The 19,179-nt window shown below is 48.2% G+C and overlaps 1 protein-coding gene across 1 annotated transcript in view; it reads right to left on the reverse strand.

The window, feature by feature from the left end:
- Positions 1 to 19,179, reverse strand: part of PLEC (plectin) — a 624,499-nt gene that overhangs the window by 511,215 nt on the left and 94,105 nt on the right. Inside the window, 1 exon segment of the mRNA XM_075581086.1 lies at positions 15,468 to 15,663. Coding sequence (XP_075437201.1) covers positions 15,468 to 15,663 — 196 coding nt within the window.

Genomic DNA, 19,179 nt, shown 5'->3' on the forward strand with positions numbered 1-19,179 from the left:
AGAGCAGTGTGAGTGTGCAGCAGTGACAGAGCAGTGTGTGAGTGCAGCAGTGACAGAGCAGTGTGTGAGTGCAGCAGTGACAGAGCAGTGTGTGAGTGCAGCAGTGACAGAGCAGTGTGTGTGCAGCAGTGACAGAGCAGTGTGTGTGTGCAGCAGTGACAGAGCAGTGTGTGAGTGCAGTAGTGACAGAGCAGTGTGTGTGTGCAGCAGTGACAAAGCAGTGTGTGTGCAGCAGTGACAGAGCAGTGTGTGTGTGCAGCAGTGACAGAGCAGCGTGAGTGCAGCAGTGACAGAGTAGTGTGTGAGTGCAGCAGTGACAGAGCAGTGTGTGAGTGCTGCAGTGACAGAGTAGTGTGTGTGTGCAGCAGTGACAGAGCAGTGTGTGTGTGCAGCAGTGACAGAGCAGTGTGTGTGTGTAGCAGTGACAGAGCAGTGTGTGTGCGCAGCAGTGACAGAGCAGTGTGTGAGTGCAGCAGTGACAGAGCAGTGTGTGAGTGCAGCAGTGACAGAGCAGTGAGTGTGAGTGCAGCAGTGACAGAGCAGTGTGTGAGTGCAGCAGTGACAGAGCAGTGAGTGTGAGTGCAGCAGTGACAGAGCAGTGTGAGTGTGCAGCAGTGACAGAGCAGTGTGTGAGTGCAGCAGTGACAGAGCAGTGTGTGTGCGCAGCAGTGACAGAGCAGTGTGTGAGTGCAGCAGTGACAGAGCAGTGTGTGAGTGCAGCAGTGACAGACAGTGTGTGCGCAGCAGTGACAGAGCAGTGTGTGTGCGCAGCAGTGACAGAGCAGTGTGTGTGTGCAGCAGTGACAGAGCAGTGTGTGTGTGCAGCAGTGACAGAGCAATGTGTGTGCGCATCAGTGACAGAGCAGTGTGTGTGTGCAGCAGTGACAGAGCAGTGTGTGTGCGCAGCAGTGACAGAGCAGTGTGTGAGTGCAGCAGTGACAGAGCAGTGTGAGTGCAGCAGTGACAGAGCAGTGTGTGTGCGCAGCAGTGACAGAGCAGTGTGTGAGTGCAGCAGTGACAGAGCAGTGTGTGTGTGCAGCAGTGACAGAGTAGTGTGAGTGCAGCAGTGACAGAGCAGTGTGTGTGCGCAGCAGTGACAGAGCAGTATGTGTGTGCAGCAGTGACAGAGTAGTGTGTGTGTGCAGCAGTGACAGAGCAGTGTGTGAGTGCAGCAGTGACAGAGCAGTGTGTGAGTGCAGCAGTGACAGAGCAGTGTGTGAGTGCAGCAGTGACAGAGCAGTGTGTGAGTGCAGCAGTGACAGACAGTGTGTGCGCAGCAGTGACAGAGCAGTGTGTGTGCGCAGCAGTGACAGAGCAGTGTGTGTGTGCAGCAGTGACAGAGCAGTGTGTGTGTGCAGCAGTGACAGAGCAATGTGTGTGCGCATCAGTGACAGAGCAGTGTGTGTGTGCAGCAGTGACAGAGCAGTGTGTGTGCGCAGCAGTGACAGAGCAGTGTGTGAGTGCAGCAGTGACAGAGCAGTGTGAGTGCAGCAGTGACAGAGCAGTGTGTGTGCGCAGCAGTGACAGAGCAGTGTGTGAGTGCAGCAGTGACAGAGCAGTGTGTGTGTGCAGCAGTGACAGAGTAGTGTGAGTGCAGCAGTGACAGAGCAGTGTGTGTGCGCAGCAGTGACAGAGCAGTATGTGTGTGCAGCAGTGACAGAGTAGTGTGTGTGTGCAGCAGTGACAGAGCAGTGTGTGAGTGCAGCAGTGACAGAGCAGTGTGTGAGTGCAGCAGTGACAGAGCAGTGTGTGAGTGCAGCAGTGACAGAGCAGTGTGTGTGTGCAGCAGTGACAGAGCAGTGTGTGAGTGCAGCAGTGACAGAGCAGTGTGTGAGTGCAGCAGTGACAGAGCAGTGTGTGTGCGCAGCAGTGACAGAGCAGTGTGTGTGCGCAGCAGTGACAGAGGAGTGTGTGTGCGCAGCAGTGACAGAGCAGTGTGTGAGTGCAGCAGTGACAGAGGAGTGTGTGTGCGCAGCAGTGACAGAGCAGTGTGTGTGCAGCAGTGACAGAGCAGTGTGTGAGTGCAGCAGTGACAGAGCAGTGTGTGAGTGCAGCAGTGACAGAGCAGTGTGTGTGCGCAGCAGTGACAGAGCAGTGTGTGTGCGCAGCAGTGACAGAGCAGTGTGTGAGTGCAGCAGTGACAGAGCAGTGTGTGAGTGCAGCAGTGACAGAGCAGTGAGTGTGAGTGCAGCAGTGACAGAGCAGTGTGAGTGCAGCAGTGACAGAGCAGTGTGTGAGTGCAGCAGTGACAGAGCAGTGTGTGCAGCAATGACAGAGCAGTGTGTGTGTGCAGCAGTGACAGAGCATTGTGTGAGTGCAGCAGTGACAGGGCAGTGTGAGTGCAGCAGTGACAGAGCAGTGTGTGAGTGCTGCAGTGACAGAGCAGTGTGTGTGAGTGCAGCAGTGACAGAGCAGTGTGTGAGTGCAGCAGTGACAGAGCAGTGTGTGTGTGCAGCAGTGACAGAGCAGTGTGTGTGCAGCAGTGACAGAGCAGTGTGACTGCAGCAATGACAGAGCAGTGTGTGAGTGCAGCAGTGACAGAGCAGTGTGTGTGTGCAGCAGTGACAGAGCAGTGTGTGAGTGCAGCAGTGACAGAGCAGTGTGTGTGTGCAGCAGTGACAGAGCAGTGTGTGAGTGCAGCAGTGACAGAGCAGTGTGTGTGCGCAGCAGTGACAGAGCAGTGTGTGTGCGCAGCAGTGACAGAGCAGTGTGAGTGCAGCAGTGACAGAGCAGTGTGTGAGTGCAGCAGTGACAGAGCAGTGTGTGTGTGCAGCAGTGACAGAGCAGTGTGTGAGTGCAGCAGTGACAGAGCAGTGAGTGTGAGTGCAGCAGTGACAGAGAAGTGTGAGTGTGCAGCAGTGACAGAGCAGTGTGTGTGTGCAGCAGTGACAGAGCAGTGTGTGAGTGCAGTAGTGACAGAGCAGTGTGTGTGTGCAGCAGTGACAAAGCAGTGTGTGTGCAGCAGTGACAGAGCAGTGTGTGTGTGCAGCAGTGACAGAGCAGCGTGAGTGCAGCAGTGACAGAGTAGTGTGTGAGTGCAGCAGTGACAGAGCAGTGTGTGAGTGCAGTAGTGACAGAGCAGTGTGTGAGTGCGGCAATACAAATCTCTAACTGATACACAGGGGGATACACAAATAACACAATACAAATCTATAACTGATACACAGGGGGATACACAAATAACACAATACAAATCTATAACTGATACACAGGGGGATACACAAATAACACAATACAAATCTTTAACTGATACACAGGGGGATACACAAATAACACAATACAAATCTTTAACTGATACACAGGGGTTACATAAATAACACAATACAAATCTCTAACTGATACACAGGGGGATACACAAATAACACAATACAAATCTCTAACTGATACACAGGGGGATACAATGCAAGAGTTTTCACCTTATTTTTTAAGAATGATCTATGCAGAAAAGTCGCTCCGAAGACGTCTCGTTTGCACGCGGTTTCCGCGCCGGTTGAGGTCTATTAGCCGCGTTATGTCTTCCTTGAGAAATATGATAATCTCACGTACCCGAGGGGGACATATAGTATATAGAGTATATATATAGTATATAGAGTATATATAGTATATAGAGTATATATATAGTATATAGAGTATATATATAGTATATAGAGTATATATATAGTATATAGAGTATATATATAGTATATAGAGTATATATATAGTATATAGAGTATATATATAGTATATAGAGTATATATATATAGTATATAGAGTATATATATATAGTATATAGAGTATATATATAGTATATAGAGTATATATATAGTATATAGAGTATATATATAGTATATAGAGTATATATATAGTATATAGAGTATATATATAGTATATAGAGTATATATATATAGTATATAGAGTATATATATAGTATATAGAGTATATATATAGTATATAGAGTATATATACATATAGACCAACTAGCTGATATACCCGGCGCTGCCCGGGATGTCATTTTTCCGCTCCCCCTCTGTCTCCGCTCCCCCCGTCTCTCTCCGCTCCCCCCTCTCTCTCCCCCTTCCCCTCTCTGCTCCCCTCTCTCTTTCTCCCCCGTTCACAGCAATCCGCCCCCCCCTGCACATGAATGCGGTGCCCCCCCTCCCTTCACAGCTCCGGTACTCCCCCCCCCCCGTTCACAACTACGTTCCCCCACCCCGTTCACAATTCCGTTCCCCCCCCCACAGCTCCATTCCCCCCCCTTCACAGCTCCGGTCCCCCCCCCCTTCACTGCTCCGGTCCCCCCCCCCTTCACAGCTGCGGTCCCCCGCCGGTCACAGCTCCGTTCCCCCCTTCCCCCCGCTCACAGCTCCATTTCCCCCCCCCCCGCTTACAGCTCCATCCCCCCCCCCCTTCACAGCTGCGGCCCCCCGCCGGTCACAGCTCCGTTCCCCCCTTCCCCCCCACTCACAGCTCTGTTCCCCCCCCCCCCCCGCTTACAGCTCCATTCCCCCCCTTCACAGCTGCGGTCCCCCGCTGGTCACAGCTCCATTCCCCCCCTTCACATTTCCGATTCCCCCCTCCCCCTTCACAGCTCCGCCCCCCCCCCTTCACAGTGGGGTATCTCCCCTCTCTCTGTGAGTGTATATAATATATGTATCTCCCCTCTCTGTGTGTATATAATATTATAATATATGTATCTCCCGTCTCTCTGTGTGTATATAATATTATAATATATGTATCTCCCCTCTCTGTGTGTATATAATATTATAATATATGTATCTCCCGTCTCTCTGTGTGTATATAATGACGTCACCCTGCCTTGCACTCAGAGAGCGCGAGAGCCAATGAGAGCCAAGGCCCGCCCTGTAGTCAGGCAATGAGAGACAATGACAGCCAAGGCCTGCCCCGCAGTCAGCCAATGGGAGAGCTTGACAGCCAATGAGAGCGCACACAAACCCACAGACAAACAGATTTTGAGTTTTATAGATAGATAGATAGATAGATAGATAGATAGATAGATAGATAGATAGATAGATAGATAGATAGATAGATAGTTAGAGACACATACCCAAAATTGCATCATAATTAAATGGATAAAACAAGGTTTATGGCGCACTCTAAATGAAACTCACTATACGCGCCCCAATAATACAAAACAGTGCACACACTGGAAAACACAAGGCATAGATTGTACATTTAGGAAGGAAATGTATTAATTTAGTCGACACAAATAATCGGACAAGAATAGAAATGAGTAATTAGGAGAGGAAAGCGCGATCTTCTAGGATAACACCAAATAACTTATCCGAAAAGAATAGGACGATACTGAAAGGTATTGGGACAAAGGACATTTTCTTATATATCCTATTATACATATTGCTACTTGTATTAACGCTGTATATGTTATTATATATCCTATCATATTGCTACTTGTATTAACGCTGTATATGTTATTATATATCCTATCATATTGCTACTTGTATTAACGCTGTATATGTTATTATATATCCTATCATATTGCTACTTGTATTAACGCTGTATATGTTATTATATATCCTATTATACATATTGCTACTTGTATTAACGCTGTATATGTTATTATATATCCTATTATACATATTGCTACTTGTATTAACGCTGTATATGTTATTATATATCCTATTATACATATTGCTACTTGTATTAACGCTGTATATGTTATTATATATCCTATTATACATATTGCTACTTGTATTAACGCTGTATATGTTATTATATATCCTATCATATTGCTACTTGTATTAACGCTGTATATGTTATTATATATCCTATTATACATATTGCTACTTGTATTAACGCTGTCTATGTTATTATATATCCTATTATACATATTGCTACTTGTATTAACGCTGTCTATGTTATTATATATCCTATTATACATATTGCTACTTGTATTAACGCTGTATATGTTATTATATATCCTATTATACATATTGCTACTTGTATTAACGCTGTGTATGTTATTATATATCCTATCATATTGCTACTTGGTATTAACGCTGTGTATGTCACATGACTTAAGTTACTAACATTTGCATTACCAAAATCAGAATTAATGACTTACATGTCCCAGAAAAATCTTCCGTGCCACAGATAAACCACAGGCCTCAGCCCCTCTGACTATAGGGCACCACCATGCCCCAGCCGGCCACAGCCGGGCCCCTAGAACCTCGTACCCACTGAACAATGGCCCGTGGCACAGTGTGAGAACATTGTGGCCCAAGCACCACGTATTACAGCGAGAGAACCACCAGGTTCCTCTACAACCGGAAGCAGGACCGACACAAGCAGCACCTGTACATACCCATATACTCGTACCCATATACAAGTGCAACACATATATACTCGTACCCATATACAAGTGCAGCACATATATACTCGTACCCATATACAAGTGTAGCACATATATACTCGTACCCATATACAGGTGCAGCACATATATACTCGTACCCATATACAAGTGCAGCACATATATACTCGTACCCATATACAGGTGCAGCACATATATACTCGTACCCATATACAAGTGCAGCACATATATACTCGTACCCATATACAAGTGCAGCACATATATACTCGTACCCATATACAGGTGCAGCACATATATACTCATACCCATATACAAGTGCAGCACATATATACTCGTATCCATATACAAGTGCAGCACATATATACTCGTACCCATATACAGGTGCAGCACATATATACTCGTACCCATATACAAGTGCAGCACATGTATACTCGTACCCATATACAAGTGCAGCACATATATACTCGTACCCATATACAAGTGCAGCACAAATATACTTGTACCCATATACATGTGCAGAACATATATACTCGTACCCATATACAAGTGCAGAACATATATACTCGTACCCATATACAGGTGCAGCACATATATACTCGTACCCATATACAAGTGCAGCACATATATACTCGTACCCATATACAAGTGCCGCACATATATACTCGTACCCATATACAAGTGCAGCACATATATACTAATTGTCACATAGATTTGGCCACAAAAGTGAAAACGCAGCAAAATTGTAAACATTTTTACATACAAATCTTTGCAAACACTTTTACAAATATCCAAAATTCCCTCAACATTTCAAAAAGCAAAAGGCAAGACTTTCGCACCCCTCTAGTGTGGAGTAGTTCAGTGAGTACATTGAGGAGCAGTTGGAGAAAGCTTAGTGAGGAGTAGTTCAGTGAGTATATGGAGTGAAGAGTAGTTGGAGATAGCTTAGTGAGGAGTAGTTCAGTGAGTACATGGAGTGAAGAGTATTTGAGTGACTGGTTTGTGGAGGGACGAGTAGTTGGTGCACCTGGTTCAGGGGAAAGTTTAAAGAGGAATAGTTGAGTGAGTACATGGAGTGAGGAATAGTTGGGTCAGTGGATGGGGAAGTAAGGAATAGTTGGGACAGGGGATGGGGGAAGTGAGGAATAGTTGGTCAGTGGATGGTGAAGCGAGGAATAGTTGGGTCAGTGGATGGGGGAAGTGAGGAATAGTTGGGTCAGGGGATGGGGGAAGTGAGGAATAGTTGGGTCAGTGGATGGGGGAAGTGAGGAATAGTTGGGTCAGTGGATGGGGGAAGTGAGGAATAGTTGGGTCAGTGGATGGGGGAAGTGAGGAATAGTTGGGTCAGTGGATGGGGGAAGTGAGGAATAGTTGGGTCAGTGGATGAGGAAGTGAGGAATAGTTGGGTCAGGGGATGGGGAAGTGAGGAATAGTTGGGTCAGTGGATGGGGAAGTGAGGAATAGTTGGGTCAGTGGATGGTGGAAGTGAGGAATAGTTGGGTCAGTGGATGGGGGAGTGAGGAATAGTTGGGTCAGTGGATGGGGAAGTGAGGAATAGTTGGGTCAGTGGATGGGGGAGTGAGGAATAGTTGGGTTAGTGGATGGGGAAGTGAGGAATAGTTGGGTCAGTGGATGGGGGAAGTGAGGAATAGTTAGGTCAGTGGATGGGGGTAGTGAGGAATAGTTGGGTCAGTGGATGGGGAAGTGAGGAATAGTTGGGTCAGTGGATGGGGAAGTGAGGAATAGTTGGGTCAGTGGATGGGTGAGTGAGGAATAGTTGGGTCAGTGGATAGGGAAGTGAGGAATAGTTGGGTCAGTGGATGGGTGAGTGAGGAATAGTTGGGTCAGGGGATGGAGAAGTGAGGCATAGTTGGGTCAGTGGATGGGGGAAGTGAGGAATAGTTGGGTCAGTGGATGGGGGAAGTGAGGAATAGTTGGGTCAGTAGATTGGGGAAGTGAGGAATAGTTGGGTCAGGGGATGGGTTAGTGAGGAATAGTTGGTCAGGGGATGGGGGAAGTGAGGAATAGTTGGGTCAGTGGATGGGGAAGTGAGGAATAGTTGGGTCAGTGGATGGGGAAGTGAGGAATAGTTTGGTCAGTGGATGGGGGAGTGAGGAATAGTTGAGTCAGTGGATGAGGAAGTGAGGAATGGTTTGGTCAGTGGATGAGGAAGTGAGGAATAGTTGGGTCAGTGGATGAGGAAGTGAGGAATAGTTGGGCCAGGTGATGGGGGAAGTGAGGAAGTGTTGGGTCAGGGGATGGGGAAGTGAGGAATAGTTGGGTCAGCAAATAGGGAAGTGAGGAATAATTGGGTCAGTGGATGGGGAAGCGAGGAATAGTTGGGTCAGTGGATGGGGGAAGTGAGGAATAGTTGGGTCAGTGGATGGGGGAAGTGAGGAATAGTTGGGTCAGTGGATGGGGGAAGTGAGGAATAGTTGGGTCAGGATGGGGAAGTGAGGAATAGTTGGGTCAGTGGATGGGGGAGTGAGGAATAGTTGGGTCGGGGTGGGGAAGCAAGGAATAGTTGGGTCAGGGGATAGGGAAGCGAGGAATAGTTGGGTCAGTGGATGGGGGAAGTGAGGAATTGTTGGGTCAGTGGATTGGGAAAATGAGGAATAGTTGGGTCAGTGGATGGGGAAGTGAGGAATAGTTGGGTCAGTGGATGGGTGAGCGAGGAATAGTTGGGTCAGGGGATGGGGGAAGTGAGGAATAGTTGGGTCAGTGGATGGGGAAGTGAGGAATAGTTGGGTCAGTGGATGGGGAAGTGAGGAATAGTTGGGTCAGTGGATGGGGGAAGTGAGGAATAGTTGGGTCAGTGGATGGGGGAAGTGAGGAATAGTTGGGTCAGTGGATGGGGGAAGTGAGGAATAGTTGGGTCAGGATGGGGAAGTGAGGAATATTTGGGTCAGTGGATGGAATGAGGAATAGTTGGGTCGGGATGGGGAAGCAAGGAATAGTTGGGTCAGGGGATAGGGAAGCGAGGAATAGTTGGGTCAGTGGATGGGGGAAGTGAGGAATCATTGGGTCAGTGGATGGGGAAAGTGAGGAATAGTTGGGTCAGTGGATGGGGAAGTGAGGAATAGTTGGGTCAGTGGATGGGGGAAGTGAGGAATAGTTGGGTCAGGGGATGGGGGAAGTGAGGAATAGTTGGGTCAGTGGATGGGGAAGTGAGGAATAGTTGGGTCAGTGGATGGGGAAGTGAGGAATAGTTGGGTCAGTGGATGGGGGAAGTGAGGAATAGTTGGGTCAGGGGATGGGTGAGTGAGGAATAGTTGGTCAGGGGATGGGGGAAACGGGGAATAGTTGGGTCAGTGGATGGGGAAGTGAGGAATAGTTGGGTCAGTGGATGGGGGAGTGAGGAATAGTTGGGTCAGTGGATGAGGAAGTGAGGAATAGTTGGGTCAGTGGATGAGGAAGTGAGGAATAGTTGGGTCAGTGGATGAGGAAGTGAGGAATAGTTGGGTCAGTGGATGGGTGAGTGAGGAATAGTTGGGTCAGTGGATAGGGAAGTGAGGAATAGTTGGGTCAGTGGATGGGTGAGTGAGGAATAGTTGGGTCAGGGGATGGAGAAGTGAGGCATAGTTGGGTCAGTGGATGGGGGAAGTGAGGAATAGTTGGGTCAGTGGATGGGGGAAGTGAGGAATAGTTGGGTCAGTAGATTGGGGAAGTGAGGAATAGTTGGGTCAGGGGATGGGTTAGTGAGGAATAGTTGGTCAGGGGATGGGGGAAGTGAGGAATAGTTGGGTCAGTGGATGGGGAAGTGAGGAATAGTTGGGTCAGTGGATGGGGAAGTGAGGAATAGTTTGGTCAGTGGATGGGGGAGTGAGGAATAGTTGAGTCAGTGGATGAGGAAGTGAGGAATGGTTTGGTCAGTGGATGAGGAAGTGAGGAATAGTTGGGTCAGTGGATGAGGAAGTGAGGAATAGTTGGGCCAGGTGATGGGGGAAGTGAGGAAGTGTTGGGTCAGGGGATGGGGAAGTGAGGAATAGTTGGGTCAGCAAATAGGGAAGTGAGGAATAATTGGGTCAGTGGATGGGGAAGCGAGGAATAGTTGGGTCAGTGGATGGGGGAAGTGAGGAATAGTTGGGTCAGTGGATGGGGGAAGTGAGGAATAGTTGGGTCAGTGGATGGGGGAAGTGAGGAATAGTTGGGTCAGGATGGGGAAGTGAGGAATAGTTGGGTCAGTGGATGGGGGAGTGAGGAATAGTTGGGTCGGGGTGGGGAAGCAAGGAATAGTTGGGTCAGGGGATAGGGAAGCGAGGAATAGTTGGGTCAGTGGATGGGGGAAGTGAGGAATTGTTGGGTCAGTGGATTGGGAAAATGAGGAATAGTTGGGTCAGTGGATGGGGAAGTGAGGAATAGTTGGGTCAGTGGATGGGTGAGCGAGGAATAGTTGGGTCAGGGGATGGGGGAAGTGAGGAATAGTTGGGTCAGTGGATGGGGAAGTGAGGAATAGTTGGGTCAGTGGATGGGGAAGTGAGGAATAGTTGGGTCAGTGGATGGGGGAAGTGAGGAATAGTTGGGTCAGTGGATGGGGGAAGTGAGGAATAGTTGGGTCAGTGGATGGGGGAAGTGAGGAATAGTTGGGTCAGGATGGGGAAGTGAGGAATATTTGGGTCAGTGGATGGAATGAGGAATAGTTGGGTCGGGATGGGGAAGCAAGGAATAGTTGGGTCAGGGGATAGGGAAGCGAGGAATAGTTGGGTCAGTGGATGGGGGAAGTGAGGAATCATTGGGTCAGTGGATGGGGAAAGTGAGGAATAGTTGGGTCAGTGGATGGGGAAGTGAGGAATAGTTGGGTCAGTGGATGGGGGAAGTGAGGAATAGTTGGGTCAGGGGATGGGGGAAGTGAGGAATAGTTGGGTCAGTGGATGGGGAAGTGAGGAATAGTTGGGTCAGTGGATGGGGAAGTGAGGAATAGTTGGGTCAGTGGATGGGGGAAGTGAGGAATAGTTGGGTCAGGGGATGGGTGAGTGAGGAATAGTTGGTCAGGGGATGGGGGAAACGGGGAATAGTTGGGTCAGTGGATGGGGAAGTGAGGAATAGTTGGGTCAGTGGATGGGGGAGTGAGGAATAGTTGGGTCAGTGGATGAGGAAGTGAGGAATAGTTGGGTCAGTGGATGAGGAAGTGAGGAATAGTTGGGTCAGTGGATGAGGAAGTGAGGAATAGTTGGGCCAGGGGATGGGGAAGTGAGGAATAGTTAGGTCAGTGGATGGGGGAGTGATGAATAGTTGGGTCAGGGGATGGGGAAGTGAGGAATAGTTGGGTCAGTGGATGGGGAAGTGAGGAATAGTTGGGTCAGTGGATGGGGAAGTAAGGAATAGTTGGGTCAGTGGATGGGGAAGTGAGGAATAGTTGGGTCGGGGTGGGGAAGCAAGGAATAGTTGGGTCAGGGGATAGGGAAGCGAGGAATAGTTGGGTCAGTGGATGGGGGAAGTGAGGAATTGTTGGGTCAGTGGATTGGGAAAATGAGGAATAGTTGGGTCAGTGGATGGGGAAGTGAGGAATAGTTGGGTCAGTGGATGGGTGAGCGAGGAATAGTTGGGTCAGGGGATGGGGGAAGTGAGGAATAGTTGGGTCAGTGGATGGGGAAGTGAGGAATAGTTGGGTCAGTGGATGGGGAAGTGAGGAATAGTTGGGTCAGTGGATGGGGGAAGTGAGGAATAGTTGGGTCAGTGGATGGGGGAAGTGAGGAATAGTTGGGTCAGGATGGGGAAGTGAGGAATATTTGGGTCAGTGGATGGAATGAGGAATAGTTGGGTCGGGATGGGGAAGCAAGGAATAGTTGGGTCAGGGGATAGGGAAGCGAGGAATAGTTGGGTCAGTGGATGGGGGAAGTGAGGAATCATTGGGTCAGTGGATGGGGAAAGTGAGGAATAGTTGGGTCAGTGGATGGGGAAGTGAGGAATAGTTGGGTCAGTGGATGGGGGAAGTGAGGAATAGTTGGGTCAGGGGATGGGGGAAGTGAGGAATAGTTGGGTCAGTGGATGGGGAAGTGAGGAATAGTTGGGTCAGTGGATGGGGAAGTGAGGAATAGTTGGGTCAGTGGATGGGGGAAGTGAGGAATAGTTGGGTCAGGGGATGGGTGAGTGAGGAATAGTTGGTCAGGGGATGGGGGAAACGGGGAATAGTTGGGTCAGTGGATGGGGAAGTGAGGAATAGTTGGGTCAGTGGATGGGGGAGTGAGGAATAGTTGGGTCAGTGGATGAGGAAGTGAGGAATAGTTGGGTCAGTGGATGAGGAAGTGAGGAATAGTTGGGTCAGTGGATGAGGAAGTGAGGAATAGTTGGGCCAGGGGATGGGGAAGTGAGGAATAGTTAGGTCAGTGGATGGGGGAGTGATGAATAGTTGGGTCAGGGGATGGGGAAGTGAGGAATAGTTGGGTCAGTGGATGGGGAAGTGAGGAATAGTTGGGTCAGTGGATGGGGAAGTAAGGAATAGTTGGGTCAGTGGATGGGGAAGTGAGGAATAGTTGGGTCAGGGGATGGGGGAAATGAGGAATAGTTGGGTCAGTGAATGGGGGAGTGAGGATTAGTTGGGTCAGTGGATGAGGAAGTGAGGAATAGTTGGGTCAGGGGATGGGGAAGTGAGGAATAGTTGGGTCAGTGGATGGGAAAGTGAGGAATAGTTGTGTCAGCGAATGGGGAAGTGAGGAATAGTTGGGTCAGTGGATGGGGAATAGTTGTGTTAGTGGATGGGGGAAGTGAGGAATAGTGGGGTCAGGGGATGGGGAAGTGAGGAATAGTTGGGTCAGTGGATGGGGAAGTAAGGAATAGTTGGGTCAGTGGATGGGGAAGTGAGGAATAGTTGGGTCAGTGGATGGGGGAAGTGAGGAATAGTTGGGTCAGTGGATGGGGGAAGTGAGGAATAGTTGGGTCAGTGGATGGGGGAAGTGAGGAATAGTTGGGTCAGGATGGGGAAGTGAGGAATAGTTGGGTCAGGGGATGGGGGAAATGAGGAATAGTTGGGTCAGTGAATGGGGGAGTGAGGATTAGTTGGGTCAGTGGATGAGGAAGTGAGGAATAGTTGGGTCAGTGGATGGGGAAGTGAGGAATAGTTAGGTCAGTGGATGGGGGAGTGAGGAATAGTTGGGTCAGTGGATGGGGAAGTGAGGAATAGTTGGGTCAGTGGATGGGGGAAGCGGGGAATAGTTGGGTCAGTGGATGGTGAAGTGAGGAATAGTTGGGTCAGGGGATGGGGAAGTGAGGAATAGTTGGGTCAGTGGATGGGGGAAGTGAGGAATAGTTGGGTCAGTGGATGAGGAAGTGAGGAATAGTTGGGTCAGTGGATGAGGAAGCGAGGAATAGTTGGGTCAGTGGATGAGGAAGTGAGGAATAGTTGGGCCAGGGGATGGGGAAGTGAGGAATAGTTGGGTCAGGGGATGGGTGAGTGAGGAATAGTTGGTCAGGGGATGGGGGAAACGGGGAATAGTTGGGTCAGTGGATGGGGAAGTGAGGAATAGTTGGGTCAGTGGATGAGGAAGTGAGGAATAGTTGGGTCAGTGGATGAGGAAGTGAGGAATAGTTGGGTCAGTGGATGAGGAAGTGAGGAATAGTTGGGTCAGTGGATGAGGAAGTGAGGAATAGTTGGGCCAGGGGATGGGGAAGTGAGGAATAGTTAGGTCAGTGGATGGGGGAGTGATGAATAGTTGGGTCAGGGGATGGGGAAGTGAGGAATAGTTGGGTCAGTGGATGGGGAAGTGAGGAATAGTTGGGTCAGTGGATGGGGAAGTAAGGAATAGTTGGGTCAGTGGATGGGGAAGTGAGGAATAGTTGGGTCAGGGGATGGGGGAAATGAGGAATAGTTGGGTCAGTGAATGGGGGAGTGAGGATTAGTTGGGTCAGTGGATGAGGAAGTGAGGAATAGTTGAGTTAGTGGATGAGGAAGTGAGGAATAGTTGGGTCAGTGGATGAGGAAGTGGGGAATAGTTGGATCAGGGGATGGGGAAGTGAGGAATAGTTGGGTCAGTGGATGGGAAAGTGAGGAATAGTTGTGTCAGCGAATGGGGAAGTGAGGAATAGTTGGGTCAGTGGATGGGGAATAGTTGTGTTAGTGGATGAGGGAAGTGAGGAATAGTTGGGTCAGGGGATGGGGAAGTGAGGAATAGTTGGGTCAGTGGATGGGGAAGTGAGGAATAGTTGGGTCAGTGGATGGGGGAAGTGAGGAATAGTTGGGTCAGTGGATGGGGAAGTGAGGAATAGTTAGGTCAGTGGATGGGGGAGTGAGGAATAGTTGGGTCAGTGGATGGGGAAGTGAGGAATAGTTGGGTCAGTGGATGGGGGAAGCGGGGAATAGTTGGGTCAGTGGATGATGAAGTGAGGAATAGTTGGGTCAGGGGATTGGGAAGTGAGGAATAGTTGGGTCAGTGGATGGGGGAAGTGAGGAATAGTTGGGTCAGTGGATGGGGGAAGTGAGGAATAGTTGGGTCAGGGGATGGGGAAGTGAGGAATAGTTGGGTCAGTGGATGGGGGAAGTGAGGAATAGTTGGGTCAGTGGATTGGGGAAGTGAGGAGTAGTTGGGTCAGTGGATGGGGGAGTGAGGAATAGATATGTCAGTGGATGGGGAAGTGAGGAATAGTTGGGTCAGTGGGTGGGGGAAGTGTGGAATAGTTGGGTCAGTGGATGGGGGAGTGAGGAATAGATGGGTCAGTGGATGGGGGAAGTGAGGAATAGTTGGGTCAGGGGATGGGGAAGTGAGGAATAGTTGGGTCATTGGATGGTGAAGTGTGGAATAGTTGAACGACTGATTTGTTGATTGAAGGATAATACCATTTAGTTGGTGGGATGAGGGGGACCTGAATCAGTGTTGGGAAAGTACGGCGTAGTTAAGGTAATGGTTGAGTGGTGTGGATTACAGTAGCTGAGTTAGTGGTTTCAATAAGGAGTAGTTGAGCAAGTGGTTGGTGGAGGAGTAGTTGATGGAGTTGTTGGTCGAGTGAAGAGAAATTAACTCTAGTTGGTGGAGCGAGGACTACTGCAGTTGAGTCAGGGGATGGTGTGTGTCTGGTAACTTAGTTAAGTAAAGAGTAAGAGTTTGGTGCATGGAATAGCCAAGTGACTGGTGGTAAAGGAATGTAGTTGGATGATTAGATTAACAAGTGACCCTGGCAAACCCCTACAGTTTCGCCGAACCCCTGGTCCTACCTGCAATCCTGATGACTGCTCTCTCTGCTGCGTCCAGCACTGTTCCACCTCCCGAAACTGAAGATGACCTCTTGACCTGCTGGTTCTTTGACAGATTCCAGGGCAGAGTGTCCCCAGGGTTGGGTGACCCACTGCTAGCACTAGAGCTGTCCTCAGCCATTCTCGTCTTGTTCTTCCTGTCCAGTGACATCAACTCCTGCAGGGGTATGGGACAATCACGTCAGGCTCATCAGGAGACATCATTTTATATATATATATATATAGTTTTACATTTTTTGAATTATATATATATACACACACATACATTATTGGCTTCAACTCTGCCCTATAACCCCTCCTATTACCCCATATAACCCCTCCTATTACCCCATATAACCCCTCCTATTACCCCATATAACCCCTCCCTATAACCCCTCCTATTACCCCATATAACCACTCTGATAATGTGGTATATACACACACAGAATATTATACCTCCTGATAATGTCGCGCGCGCACACACACACACACACACACACACACACACACACACACACACACACACACACACACACACACACACACACACACACACACACACACACACACACTGTTTACGTAATATACCATGTATCCCCATTGTACCGCGCTACGTAATATGTTTGTGCTTTACAAATAATATTAAATAATAATATACACACACAGAATATACCTCCTGATAATGTTGTGTACACACACACAGAATATACCTCCTGATAATGTTGTGTACACACACACAGAATATACCTCCTGATAATGTTGTGTACACACACACAGAAAATACGTCCTGATAATGTTGATACACACACACACACACAGACACACACAGACATGCACAGAAAATACCACTTGATAATGTCGTGTACACACACACAAAAACAGAATACACCTCCTAACGAGGTTGTACACACACACACATACGTACACACACACACACAGAATATACCCCCTTGATATTGTCACATACAAACACACACGCGCACACACAGAATACACCTCCTTACAATGTTGTACACACAAACACACAGAGAATATACCTCCTGATAATGTCGTGTACACACACACACAGCATATACTTCCTGATAATGTTGTGTACATACACAGATACATAAACAGAGACACGTACACACACAAACACACACACACACACACACACACACACACACACACAATATACCTCCTGATAATGTTGTGTACACATACACACACACACACAGACACATACACACAATATACCTCCTGATAATGTTATGTGCACACACAGATATACACAGACACAAAATATACCTCCTGACAATTACACAAACACACAATAAACACACACAGACAGAATATACTGTACCTCCTGATAATCACATACACAATATACCTCCTGACACTGACACACACACTGTACACACCCAGACATATATACACAGACACAATATACCTCCTGACACTGACACACACACTGTACACACCCAGACATATATACACAGACACAATATACCTCCTGACACTGACACACACATTGTACACACCCAGACATATATACACAGACACAATATACCTCCTGACACTGACACACACATTGTACACACCCAGACATATATACACAGACACAATATACCTCCTGACACTGACACACACATTGTACACACCCAGACATATATACACAGGCACAATATACCTCCTGACACTGACACACACATTGTACACACCCAGACATATATACACAGACACAATATACCTCCTGACACTGACACACACATTGTACACACCCAGACATATATACACAGGCACAATATACCTCCTGACACTGACACACACATTGTACACACCCAGACATATATACACAGACACAATATACCTCCTGACACTGACACACACATTGTACACACCCAGACATATATACACAGGCACAATATACCTCCTGACACTGACACACACATTGTACACACCCAGACATATATACACAGGCACAATATACCTCCTGACACTGACACACACATTGTACACACCCAGACATACAGTATATACACAGACACTATATACCTCCTGATAGTGGCACGTGGCATAAGACCGCATATCTCCGGCACAGCACGCTGGCACGAGTCACGTGCAGCACTTCCTGCTTATACACAGTGTATCCCATGTCTGTGTGACAGGAGGACACGGCCACTGTCCCCGCGCTCTCACACACATCTCAGATCCTACAGCACCCTAATAATCTCACTGCATGCACCCTAATAATCTCACTGCATGCACCCTAATAATATCACTGCATGCACCCTAATAATATCACTGCCTGCACCCTAATAATCTCACTGCATGCACCCTAATAATATCACTGCCTGCACCCTAATAATCTCACTGAATGCACCCTAATAATCTCACTGCATGCACCCTAATAATCTCACTGCCTGCACCCTAATAATCTCACTGCCTGCACCCTAATAATCTCACTGCATGCACCCTAATAATATCACTGCCTGCACCCTAATAATCTCACTGCATGCACCCTAATAATCTCACTGCATGCACCCTAATAATCTCACTGCATGCACCCTAATAATCTCACTGCCTGCACCCTAATAATCTCACTGCATGCACCCTAATAATATCACTGCCTGCACCCTAATAATCTCACTGCATGCACCCTAATAATCTCACTGCATGCACCCTAATAATCTCACTGAATGCACCCTAATAATCTCACTGCCTGCACCCTAATAATCTCACTGAATGCACCCTAATAATCTCACTGCCTGCACCCTAATAATCTCACTGAATGCACCCTAATAATCTCACTGCCTGCACCCTAATAATCTCACTGCCTGAACCCTAATAATCTCACTGCATGCACCCTAATAATATCACTGCATGCACCCTAATAATATCACTGCCTGCACCCTAATAATCTCACTGCATGCACCCTAATAATCTCACTGCATGCACCCTAATAATCTCACTGCATGCACCCTAATAATCTCACTGCAGGCACCCTAATAATCTCACTGCATGCACCCTAATAATCTCACTGCCTGCACCCTAATAATATCACTGCCTGCACCCTAATAATATCACTGCCTGCACCCTAATAATCTCACTGCAGGCACCCTAATAATCTCACTGCAGGCACCCTAATAATTTCACTGCATGCACCAGGGTAGAGCAGGGCGCTGAGCGGGGGGAAGGGCGGTGGGGGGGCCGGCGGTGAGAGCAGCAAAGTAAGAACCTAGAACCGGTGGGAAGAGATCCGGAGCTGGTGGGAAAGGAGTTTGTTCCTGAGAGCAGTGAGCCAGAGAACCCATGCTCACCTGGACTTGCAGAACCATCCCCCTGCTTATTAGCAGGTCCTGGGATTCAGAACTCAGAGGGGAGAACAGCAGGTGGTAATTAGCAGCAATGGAGGCAGCATTAACCCTGTAGTGCCTGGGAGTGAAATGAAGGTTGCAGAGACTGAGATTGCTGCTCCTGTGCAGATAGTTCCTGATAATAGAGTGGCCCAATCAGAAGATGGGGTAAAGCAGAGTAATAGTATTAAACTAACCCCAGTTCATACAGCATCCCCTTCGGCCTGGAGTGGGAGATCCTTTGTAAGCGCTGTGGCCAGAAATTCTCAACCTTTGAAAAGGAGACATGTGGTACGGTTGAAGTATATAGGAGAAGAAGAGATGAGGTATATAGGAGGAGAGGAGATTATGTATATAGG

This window comes from Ascaphus truei, chromosome 2 (assembly GCF_040206685.1).
Source record: "Ascaphus truei isolate aAscTru1 chromosome 2, aAscTru1.hap1, whole genome shotgun sequence".
Lineage (NCBI taxonomy): Eukaryota > Metazoa > Chordata > Amphibia > Anura > Ascaphidae > Ascaphus > Ascaphus truei.